This window comes from Desmodus rotundus, chromosome 12 (genome assembly GCF_022682495.2).
Source record: "Desmodus rotundus isolate HL8 chromosome 12, HLdesRot8A.1, whole genome shotgun sequence".
In the NCBI taxonomy this organism is placed as follows: domain Eukaryota; kingdom Metazoa; phylum Chordata; class Mammalia; order Chiroptera; family Phyllostomidae; genus Desmodus; species Desmodus rotundus.
Window position 1 is genome coordinate 8690021 of NC_071398.1, and position 11955 is coordinate 8701975.

The 11955-nt window shown below is 47.7% G+C and overlaps 2 protein-coding genes across 4 annotated transcripts in view; one reads left to right on the plus strand and one right to left on the minus strand.

Moving 5' to 3' along the window:
• The window catches only part of PRSS54 (serine protease 54), a 31068-nt gene extending 24124 nt beyond the window's left edge, over positions 1–6944 (minus strand). Inside the window, exons 1-2 of one of the 3 annotated variants that reach the window (XM_045188353.3) lie at positions 6824–6936; positions 1034–1144 (exon numbers count right to left, since the gene is read on the minus strand). The gene's annotated coding sequence lies outside the window, so the exon portion shown is untranslated. Of the gene's footprint in view, positions 1–1033; positions 1145–6823 lie in introns of all 3 variants that reach the window. The other 2 variants (XM_045188356.3, XM_053915954.2) reach the window with 2 other exon arrangements.
• Positions 6910–11263, plus strand: GINS3 (GINS complex subunit 3). Its single transcript, XM_024551528.3, has 3 exons — positions 6910–7095; positions 9052–9285; positions 10757–11263. The coding sequence occupies exons 1-3, from the start codon at positions 6910–6912 to the stop codon at positions 10985–10987; spliced, it is 651 nt and encodes a 216-aa protein (XP_024407296.1). The 3' UTR covers positions 10988–11263.
• Positions 11264–11955: the final 692 nt, after the last annotated feature.

Below are 11955 nucleotides of genomic sequence, written 5' to 3' on the forward strand. Positions count from 1 at the left end.
CCACCTTCATCACACCCTCCGACTCAACGTGTTAATACATAAGAACACCTACGCGGCTGGGCCTGACGACTGACTTTAAATTTTAAATTATGTGTAATTATATTCCAGAAGATGAAAGTTTCCCCTGGGACTGCACAGTGGTGGCTTGAACCGAAGTCACGGGGCTCTCTATACCGCCAGCAGCACAGTGTGGGCGAATGGTGGGTGTGGTTGTCAGTTTGTGGGGCACAGGGACACCCTTCCCACCCAAACTATTAAATTAGGAGACACGGGTGGCCTTCTGACAGGGCTGCCTGCAGCGGGCGCCTGCCCAGGATGCATCCCCCTTCTCCCACTAAAGTCCTGACTTCCCTCATTAAAGGGGCACAGGATCCTTACAGCACAGAAGGGGATGGTGGTTGTGAGGACTCACCTTTGCTTGCACTACAAAATAAATATTTATTTAAACTTCACATTTGCGTTATTTTTAAATTTCTTTATGTTTCTGTAAAATGTGAAAGTCATACATGCACAGGATGGAAATGTCAAATCGTGCAAAAGGTTACACAGTGACCTCCACCCCGACCCTCGACCTCCTCGTGCTCCCTGGAGGAAACAAGTTACCGTTTTTATTAGTATCTTTCTAGAAATACTCTATGCGACAACAAGCATATCCATAAACACGCGACAACAGCCCTCATTTTTCCAAAAATGGCATCGTGCTACACTCGCTGTTCTGCATCTCGCTTTTGCCAATTACACCTTTTTAGATAATTGGAGGTTTACAGGCAATTATAAAAAACGACACAGAGAGACCCACGTACCCTTTACCCAGTCCCCCCCACCGGTGCCGGGCTTGACACTGAAGCCATCTCAGACCCTCCAGGCCAGTCTCTGCCACCTGAATGCTACCGCGTGACTGTCTCAGTGTCACGTGACACACAAGACTCTCGAGCCTCAGCCCTGCCTGGTTGTGTGTTCCAGAACATCGTGAGCTACAATGAAACAGCTGTTTCATGTCAGTAAATTCTGGAGTGTTTTAAAAATTCTTTACCTAGACACGCAGAACAGAATCTGACCCTTCAGTGTCGCGGGCCTCAAGGAGAAAGGCAGCTGGTCTGTTTAAAAGGTTGCGGCAACCGAATGCACGGCCCTCAAGTGGCTCCTGCAAGATTAACCAGGTTACAAACGCTTGGGGGACTGCCGTGGAGATGTCAACCCAGATTATCACATTTTTAGGAAACTGTTATTAATTCTGTGAAACTATAACAACCCCGCATCTTGGCTTGAAAGGGATCCTTGGATCCAGAGCGACCCCTCCTCACGCCTGTGGTTTGGCCGAAAAAGTCCCCTGCACACGCAAAGGCCCCTTTCTGACGCCTGCTCCCCTGGGAAGGCTCTGTAGACCCCCTTCCCCCCGGGGTCAGGACTCGCCACTCCTTCTGAGCTTCTGCAACCTCTGCCCCTGGCTCCATCGTGGCTTTCACCACCTCGTGTTCCTATTTCCTCCACTGGGCGCCCATGGGTCCAGACCACGTGCGCACCCCAGGGCTCTCATCAGCGTCTGAGCCTCTTAATGACAACCCTTCCTCCCCCGCATTCTCCTTAAACCAATGCACTTCCCTGCCGCTCCGTCCCCTTCGGACTGAAACTCTGGCTCTCGGGTCACGGACTAAACTAGAACCTAAACTACCAGAAAAAGATGAACAGATAGGAAAGGGGAGACAGGGTATCTCATGCAGCAGGGAACACTGAAAATGAAATGAGGGATGAAACTAGCCCCTCTGTTCTAGCGGTGTGACAGCGGCTTCTGTGTCCACTGCCGAGGGCGACACACACACACACACACACACACAGACACACAATCTCTGCGGGTACAGGACAGGTTCGCAACTTCTGCGGGTTCTGCGGGGACTGCGGGGACTGCGGGCGCGGACTCAGTCGGCACACCCACACGGGACGTCGCCTCCTGCCCACAGGTTTATTTTGATCTCATCGAAGGCGTTTTGGATCGGTGCTCAAGAACTAGCTCCACCAAAAGAACATCTGAAGTATGTGAAAATGCACTCCAGTGATTTAAATCCATTCACCTTACGTAAGACTTCAAACATAATTCTGTAACTTCAAAATGCAAAACAAAAACAGGAAACCTTTGATCATTGGAACCCATAGGAGATAAATTCTACCAGAATTTTGCAGGAAGAAGTTGAAGAATCGTATCATTCATCACCTGGGAGTACATTTAGAAACTGGAATTGAGGACGGGGGTGCATAGCCAAGCTTAGATCCATGAGGATAAGGAATGAAGTTAGTTATTTAACACACGTCCACGGAGTGTCTGCGCGTGCGGCTGTGGTGTGAGGTGCTGAGGACGCAGCAGTGAACGGACACGTATGAGTAATGACGATGGGAAGGACATTTTCGGAGCCCTTCCTAGAGGCCAGGCCTGGAGCTAAGTGCCTTAGTGTATATTTGACCTCAGGGTGCACAGATATCTAATTATAATCTGATACACCTGGAATTTAGGTAATGTGATTAAGGTTACCTCAATAAAAAATAAAGATAACCACTAATCTCTAAAAAAAATTAATTAAAACAATAAAGTGGTGGGAGTCGGCCTTTATCCAGGCCTGTCAGATTCCAGAAGTCACACAGCAGAAGGAACACAGGTAGAAATGGCTGCAGCTAATGCCTCAGAGGTAGGGGACTAAGCTATTTTATTTTATTTATTTTTTTTATTTTTTAAAGATTTTTATTTATTTATTTTTAGAGAGAGAGGAAGGCAAGGAGAAAGAGAGGGAGAGAAACATCAATGTGTGGTTGCCTCTCATGCTCCCCTCTACTGGGGACCTGCCCCACAACCCAGGCATGTGCCCTGCCTGGGAATCAACTGGTGACCTTTTGGTTTGCAGGCCTGTGCTCAATCCACTGAGCCACACCAGCCAGGGCTGGACTAAGCTATTTTAAATCTTGCTCACTCTTTTGCGTAAGCATCCCACTTTTATAGTTGGTGTAAAGGTGAAATTCAGTACAGTTCTACCAAAACTGCAACAAGTTTAAATCGGTGGAGCCCGGTCGATGGCCTTTCCTTACCACCTCACTACGGACCTAAGCTCACGGACCTAGGAGGTGATGTGACTTAACCTGCTCCTTGGCAAACGATTTTTACCCAGTTAATTCAGTGTTTTCAATGTTTCAATGTGACTATTACAATATCTGCACACCACTTGTACTATTATTTACTTCAAACTTACTCATTACTTACTCAAAACTTACTTAGTGTTTGAAAGGAAAATGTCAGCTACTAATAACCAGAGAAGCACTAATTCATTGGATCAGTGTTTAGGAAGTGCCTGACATGTACCAGGCAATGGGATACAGCAGTGAAAAACACACCAAAAAGAATCCCCACCCTCTACCTTCAGGAGCCCATGTTCTGGTAGGGGCAACAGACGTGAAACAAGCTAAATACATAAAATATATAGTATGTTAGAGAAGGGTCCGTGTTGAGGGGAAGGAGGGGGAGGGATACCAGGAATCACTGGGGAGGACACCATTGAGAACGTGACTTTTGAGTAAAGACCTGAGAGGGACCAGCCATGTGGAAATCCAAGAGGGGCAGTTCAGGTGGTGGGAACAGAGAGTGCAAAGCCCTCAGAAACAAGTGAGCCTGGGGTGTTCAAGGAGCAACTTAGAGGTCATGGGCAGAAGCAAGACTAGGTAGAAGGCTATTGCAAAAGTCCAGGCGAGGGACCAGGGTGGCCTGGACCAGGGTGATGAGGAATGGTCAAATGCTGGAAATGTTATGAAGGCAGAGCCAACATTTGCTGATGGACCAACCGGTTATAGAGTATAAGGGGACAAAGAAAATCCTAAAACTTTTGGCTTAGCAAGCAAGTGGAAAGATGGAATCCAGTGTATTTATTTCTTATTTTCTTCCCTCAAACCCCCAACAGCCCCCATCCTAAGGTCCTCCCCCACACACCCCCATTTGGATTTCTATCACTTGCATCCCAGCTCCCTCACTCAAGGGAAGAATTTAGAAAGCACTGGTATCCAAAAGCACAGATTTAAAGCTGCTTGTGGTTTTGCCTATCTAAAATCTGCATGTGCTACATACACAGTTCTGGGATTTGAGGACCTTGAAAGGATGACAGTGGAAAATTTACTCTGTTTTTATTTTAGGGATGTAGTAGTCACCTTTCAGAAGACTGAAACTCCATGTACTGTAACTATACTGAATATACTCCGAATACTTTAAACATACCGAAATTCTGTTTAGCAGACTGGTTGGTGGGATGCTAAGGAACACAAGCTTTCTTAGAGAAAAGCAGCCTGATGTGGTTCGGTTGGTTGGAGTCTCGTCCAGCACACCAAAAGGCTGTGGGTTCAATTCCTGGTCAAGGCACATGGCCAGGTTGCGGCTTGATCCCTGATCAGGGTGCGTATGCGAGGCAACCAATCTATGTTTCTCTCTCTCTCTATAAGCAATGAAAAAATGTCCTTGGATGAGGACAATAAAAAGAAGAAGAAGAAGAAGAAGAAGAAGAAGAAGCATTTCTAGCTCTTATATAATTTAGGGTATAGATGGATATAAACTGGATAAACTATGCGCCACTTTTGTCGGTAAGTTAATGCAATTATTTATGTCATAAGCTCAAACTTTCACTAATTTCACTTCTGGCTTATTCATTTATTAGTTCAAGACAGATTAAACAGAGTAAAAATATACAAGCAGTGACTAACAGCTTCATGGCGAGCCAAGACATTAAATAAAAACAAGGCCCTCTGACGTTATCTCAAACATGGGCCTGTTATTGTATACTAAAATAACGGTGGTATTTGAGCTTAGAGCCAATATCCTGGTCTGGGTACACAAATAATGTCTCTCTTTGGCATGGAATCATTAAGCATCCACCTTCACTGTTTCAACATAAGACAACAGAATAGCTTTCTATCCTGTCAGCAAATAACCTGCATTGCCTTCAATTAGACAAATGAATTTCTATTTCTATCTCGAACTATATCCAGCACCATATATTCATTTCATCAGAGAAATGACAAATTTTGACTATGAATAGTTTACTTTTGCAGTGGATTCTGCAGCAACATGAACACTGAAAACATGATAAAGGAAAAAAGTCTCGCGTAATTACCTTTAAATAGATGCCTCCTAACTCTGAAACCTCTAGGCTGGTTTCTCCCCTGGGCTGCCCACTGGCCTGTCTCGCGGCTCCGGACTCCAAGAATGCAACGTGAACTCATCTTTTGCCTCCCACTGCCCCTATTCCCGTACTCTGTGCATCTGCTCACGACGTCTCCATCCAGGTTAAGAAACTTGAATCACCCTTGACCACTGGCTATCCTTCACTTCCTATATGCAGTTCGCTGCCGGGTACTGCCCACGCAACAGCTTCTGAACTGGCTTCCCTGCATCTAATCTCTCCCTTTTCCACTGCACTGCCAGAATTCTCTTCTTAAAACTCAGACTTAGGTTACCACGTGTTCCAAAACCTTACAGGTGTTTTCCCTTTTCCTACAGAACAGCCTAAGCTCCTTAGAACAGCACCCACTGCTTCCCACAGTTTGGCCGACGCCTCCACTGCCCCTTGTTTTGAGAATACCCAGGATTTGATTTACGGAGGTGACTGAGCAATGATGACACAGAGCAGTCAGTGCCACTGGAAGTTTTATTGCTCACAGTTCCCAAAAGATGGAGAACATGGCCCAGGGCTTTTTTTGTGGTTTTTCTGGGAGGGAATGGGCAAGGCCAAGCAGGTGACTTTGAGCGAGTGTAGGGCTAGATGGTCTGAATAATGTCGGTGGACTTTGGGCTATAAAGGTGGTCTCTAATTGTCCAATACTTGACCTTGGGGTGATTTAGGACAGAGGAACCGGTGGCCTGGAGTGTGAGAGTTACTCAAGGAAGTGGTTGGGGATATGGGCTTTGGATTGGTGGGTTTGTACATGAAAGGTAGGTTTGCAGGCAAGTTGCAAGTCTCGGAATTAGCTCATCCTGGGAGAGACGATTCATGCGTAGGGCTCCAAGATGTCAAAGTATACAATACAGAAAATTTAAAAAAGAAAAGAACAATTTATAGCTCCCTTCCCATGAACCCTTTGCTCTAGTAGCCCCAGAAAATGCCCTTTTATATGAAAAAAAAAGGTCTGTGGTGCATCTCTCAATATTCTGCCACCATCCATAGCCCTGATGGAGTAGCACCCCCAAGTCCTTTCCCACCCCCACTAGACCAGTGACGGCACCTGACACAGGCACCCAGTCTATAGAGTGGCTGGTAACCTATGACCCTTGTGGTCTGCCTCAAAAACATGAACTGAACCAATCAGATTTCCTTTTTTAAGCATTTAAATCAAGAGCCACAAAAGGAGATTGCCAGTTTCTTTCACGTCACAAGATGAACACAGATGCACGGAGACAAAACTGGGAAATACGTTTGACTGGATCAGGCCTGGGATGGAGGGCTCAATGACGTCTTTATTTAAGCCCCCAAACCGGTAAAGTGTTTTACATTTCATACAAACATTTAAAGGACCCACATAAACACAATCTAGTGCAGCCGCATCCTGCGGCTTTAATAGGCATTTCCAGCTTCTTTCTAACCTGCACTACACTCTGAGAGGAGAAAACTTCCAGAAGACCCACTTACACCTCCCCAGCTCCCCTTCTCGGTCGCACTGAAATAGGTCCTTATCGATTGCTTCTGCCTAGGCTGACCCGCCTGGATCGACTGTTCCTGTCTGGCCCGCCCCAGGCGCGGGAAAAGAGTTTCAATTCGGCTTGGCGGCCGCAGCGACCCATTCAACCCCGGCAATTCCGACCTACCTCTGCTTCCTCCTGCTTTTGCACCCCTGACTCCCCGAGGTCTCCCGAATCACACGACTGGAAGCAGAGAAGCTCAAGCCGCCGCAATGTCCGAGGCTTATTTTAAGGTGGAGTCGGGGGCGCTGGGACCTGAGGAGAACTTTCTTTCCTTGGACGACATCCTGATGTCCCACGAGAAGCTCCCGGTGCGCACAGAGATTCCCATTCCACGCCTCGGCGCTTTCTTCCCGGAGCGGAGCGGAGGGGCCGACACAGACAACGCCATCGCCCAGGTAAGCCCTCCGGCTGGGCCCTGCCTGAGAAGACTATAGTTCCCGGTGGGCTTTGCGGCCTTGGGGTGCCGCCTCCCCCGGCGCGCTGTCTTCTGGGGTTTGTAGTTTTAGCGGGAGGCGGGGAGTATCGCACCGGCTAACGAGACTATCCGCAGGTCCCGGCGCGCTGCAGTGGTTTCCCTACCTAGCCTGGGCCACCTGTACGGAAACTAAATTTATCGTAGGTCAACACTGATTTTGTTTTTGAAACTGTACACATTCAGCAGTGTTCTCCCCACCACCATGTTGCTGCCTTAGAATTAGTTCCTACCGAATACTTCAAGATCAGGGGTTCTGATCACGTTTCCCTTAAAACAACAGCGTTGGGTTCGGTAAGAGCACGTGATCAGTCTGGGACCCACAGACTGTTAGATTCGTCCCTGCATAATGAGGACGGTACCAGCAACCATTGGCTGAGGGCTTTGGTGCCAACGTGGATGGGGTGGGGAGAGTGTACTTTTCCACTGATTATCCCTCTCATTCTTCAACAACCCTGTAACTCGGTGTGTTACATACAAGGAAACTGAAGCCCAGGAAAGTTTGGTGGCTTGGGCAGAGTCGCAGTAGGTGGTGAGCTGGGATTCGAACCGGGGGCTATATGATTTCACATACTGGGATAAATACGTCCCAGGAACATGGCTTGCAGTGGTTATTTTTGATTTCCTATTTAACTTAAGTTTTGTTTGGAAAGTGTTTTTGTGTGGTTTGAGTTCATTTTTATCAACGTGGTACATACACAAAGTTTAAAAAGCCAGATAGTACTAAAGGATAGAAAATTACTGGTTCTGCCTTGTTCTTCTGTACATCCTCCCCTTTCAAGCGCCACTTGGTCTACTTTTTCTAGTACTTTCTTCAAGATTCACCTCCATATTTTTAAATAATGGTCTTAAACGTATTTTGATTTGTTGAGAATTTGGACATTATACACTGACTTTCCATTGTAGTAGATAAGAGTTCGTTCTCTCAGATACGTGGGTAAGCAGAGGCGAGCTGCCCACACTCTCTCATCTTTCCCTCACTTTGACCTCAAGTGCTTTTCTGTTCCAGGATCCCATCCAGGCCCCCACATGGCATTTAGTCATCTTGTCTCCTTAGGCTCCTCTCGGCTGTGACAGTTTATCAGACTTTACTTGTTTTTAATGACCAGGACAGTTTTGTGGACTCTTTTGGTTGCCTGCTTCTACCCAGTTGTTTGCCTTTAAAAAAAAAAAAAAAGGTATTCATTTATTTTTTGACAGAGGGGAAGGGAGGGAAAAAGAAAGGGAAAGAAACATCAATGTGTGGTCGCCTGTCACATGCCCCCACTGGGGACCTGGCCTGCAACTGAGGCATATGCCCTGACTGGGAATCAAACCAGCGACCTTTTGGTTCACAGCCTGTGCTCAATCCACTGAGCTACACCAGCCAGGGCTTTTTTTTTTTTTAGTATTTCTCTTAGTTTCTGGTCTGCCATGGCCATCTCCTCGTATTCAAAGCCTTTTCTGTCAGCCTGACACTGTGGAGTGGTATCAGAAGGGAGGGGCTGCAGCCTGAGTGCAGGCTGATCCCACTTTTCTTTACATCCCCCAGCACCCAGGGTGGTGCTTAGCAGTAGTAGCCACTCGTCAGTGTATATGTGGACTAGATACTGAATATTCGAAGAAAGTAGAGATGCTCATTGTACCTCTGAAATATCTGGAATAGGGCAGTGCTGATTTATGCCTCTCTGCCACATTTTTGCTCTCTCTGTTTTTATTGTATAAAACCATTTTCTGCATTCCGTCATGACATAAAATCGAACCTAGGGCTGTATGACTTAACACACAGTGCGTCCCAAAGAAGACAGGCCATATTACGCATGCAACGTGTATTTCCTTTTTGTCGCATACACATTTACTTTGTCGTCATTCTTAAAATCTTCGTTCTTGTCTGGCGCAGGGCGCAAAGCTGGAACTCCCCTTGTGGCTGGCCAAAGGACTTTTCGACAACAAGCGGCGGATCCTCTCTGTGGAGCTTCCCAAGATCTACCAAGAGGGGTGGAGGACCGTGTTCAGCGCAGACGCCAACGTGGTGGACCTGCACAAAATGGGGCCCCACTTCTATGGCTTTGGCTCCCAGCTCCTGCATTTTGACAGTCCGGAGAACCCGGACATTTCCCAGTCGCTCCTGCAGGCAAGTTTGGGTGATGTGGAAACTATGGCACTGCCCACGAGTCAGGGGCCGGCTGTGGCTGCCCCCAGACGGCCCTGTGACCCAGAGACGTGTAGAACATACACAATTAATGTATTATTTAGATTCCAGGTCAGCCTACAGTTAGAATCTATTTGCCAATTACATACACATACTTAGCTAGGACTTGTCTACTGCTTCTCACATTTGCTTGCTAAGAGTTAGGACCAGCAGAAAGTCCTGGAAATGGGAGGGGTGACGGTTGATGGCAGGTGTCAGGCGCTTAAATGCACAGTCACAGCCGAGCCCCAGGACGGGTCCAAGGGATCCTGTTGGAAATACCTGCAGTATTTGGTCATCGTGCCCTTCCCTTGCTCTGGGGTTAGGACCTGGCTGTGCTGTGTACTGGCTGTGTGACTTGGCCAAGCTACTTGCCCTCTCTAGCCATCAGTTCTTCACTGATGTAAAAGGGCATAATAATAGTGCCACCATTATAGAGTCCCAGCGAGATTAGGTAGAGCCATGTAATAAATGGTGATTGTTATTGTCCATGGACAAAACACAGTTACTATGTTACTATCCTTTACGCTATATATAACCTTACTTTAACTCTCGTGATTATTTTTTATCCTGTTAAAACTAGAAGAAACCATCCTTTCTGCCTTCTGTTTTGCTTCCTCATCTGTAGCTTTATAGAAACGGTTAGCTCAAAATGCTGTAGCTCCTGGGCTGTGCCAACACCCTCTGTCAGGCTTAAAGGTTGTCTGGCCTCACATACACTAGGCGCTGTTTTTAACGTGGTAGCTAAATAGGAAGCTGCTGCTCTCTGCTCAGAACAAGAAGTCAACACATAGACTGTAGACCATTCAAGCTATGAATCCCTTCTGGGCAGAAATCTGGGCCTTATCATGTTGCCAGGACATGCCCTGGAATTGGAACACTGCCCTTTTCAGGGGAGTTATCGTTGTCTTTGTCCCTCACTGCTTTGAAGTGCTGGGGACGGGAGTTGCTCACATGTAGGGTGAGTTTGCCGCAAGACAGTTGCTGAACTGAAGTGGGGGCTTGTGGCTTGGGCTCAGAGCCCTGAACTGACCCCCCTAAGTTGTATGAGTCTTCATCCTGCTCTCAGACTGGAAGCAGCAGAAACTGCATTCAGTTAAGTCGGGACTTGCCTAGTTGAAACCGGTCTGCATGTTACCACAGTGTAGTATCGGGGCCTTTGTTGCTAATGACAGTGGTGGGTAATGCTTTCCGAGGAGCTTGCCCTTGCTGGCTAGGTGCTCTGCTCGTGTTACTTCGTTGGATTTCCACGACGACCCTTTTCACAGGCAAGGAACTCGAGGCTCGACAATGTGAAAGAGCTTACTCAGACCTCCTTCTGCCTGAGTCCTGAGACCAGATTCTTCCCTTTCGTGCCGTTCAGATGTTTGGGGATGATAGTGACTCTGATTTCTCTTACTCCCTTCTTCTTTAGACATTTATTGGACGCTTCCGCCGCATCATGGACTCCTCCCAGAACGCTTACAATGAAGACACTTCGGCGCTGGTGGCCAAGCTGGATGAGATGGAGAGGGGCTTGTTTCAAACAGGGCAGAGGGGACTGAATGACTTCCAGTGTTGGGAGAAGGGGCAGGCTTCCCAGATCACAGCCTCCAGCCTCGTTCAGAACTACAAGAAGAGGAAGTTCCCTGACCTGGAGAACTGAAGGCCCGAAGAGCACAGAATCGCTCATCCCTGTGTCTCCTCGTTAAGAGCCTGGGGGACCCTGTAATGGGCCAGAGTCATACCTCTTCTCATGGCTTATGTCCTGCAGCTATCGCGGCAGTGGTGTTGTCTCTTGGGAGAGGACATGCTGGAGGGGGCCCCCGGCACTATAAGCCTTCTGGGACTGTCCCACCCTGCTGACCCACAGCCCAGGCCTGCTTCACCCAAGAAGCCACAGCGCAGAGACATCAATGTCCTTTATAAATAAAGATTATTAATACACACATTGCAATAGAACTGGAACTCCTTGGGCTGGGTTTGGACAGGCCTAGATGTCCCGTGTCACCAGCTCTGAAGGACAGACGAGGCCATCTTAGTCTCTTCACGACATGTTCTCTTGAGCTGAGTTGCCTCATCTTCCTGGTTGTAGAGGACAGTACCCCGATGATGCTGGTTTTTTCAATATCTCCTGCCACCTGCCAGTGGGGAGTTACCCCAACTTCCATAGTCGCAAGAATAAGGAAGGAAAAGGGAAAGGCAGCCGAGTATCATGACTAAAGCAGGGACACAGCTTTCCTCCTCTGTACTGGGGGAGTCTCGGGACTTTACAGTCAGCCTTGGGGGAACTGCTTTTCAATGGGGCTTGCCTTTGTCGCTGCGATAGTTACAGCACCCTCAGCCCTCCATCCCTCCCTAGAAAAGCTGTCAGGCAGTCAGATTGCACAGTAGTTATTAAAGGGGTTTAACCAGCCCTTATTCCCTCGAAATCAGGACTGTAGTTGGCTCGTTATGAAGAGCCATGTTTTTTGTTTTTCTTTCTTTTTTTTTTTTTGAAGATAGAGTGGGGGAGGGAGAAAGAGAGGGAGAGAAACATCCGTGTGGGAGAGCTACATCTACCAGTTGCCTCTCATGCACCCCCAACTGGGGCCCTGGCCCGCAACCCAGGCATGTGGTGCCCTGCCTGGGGAG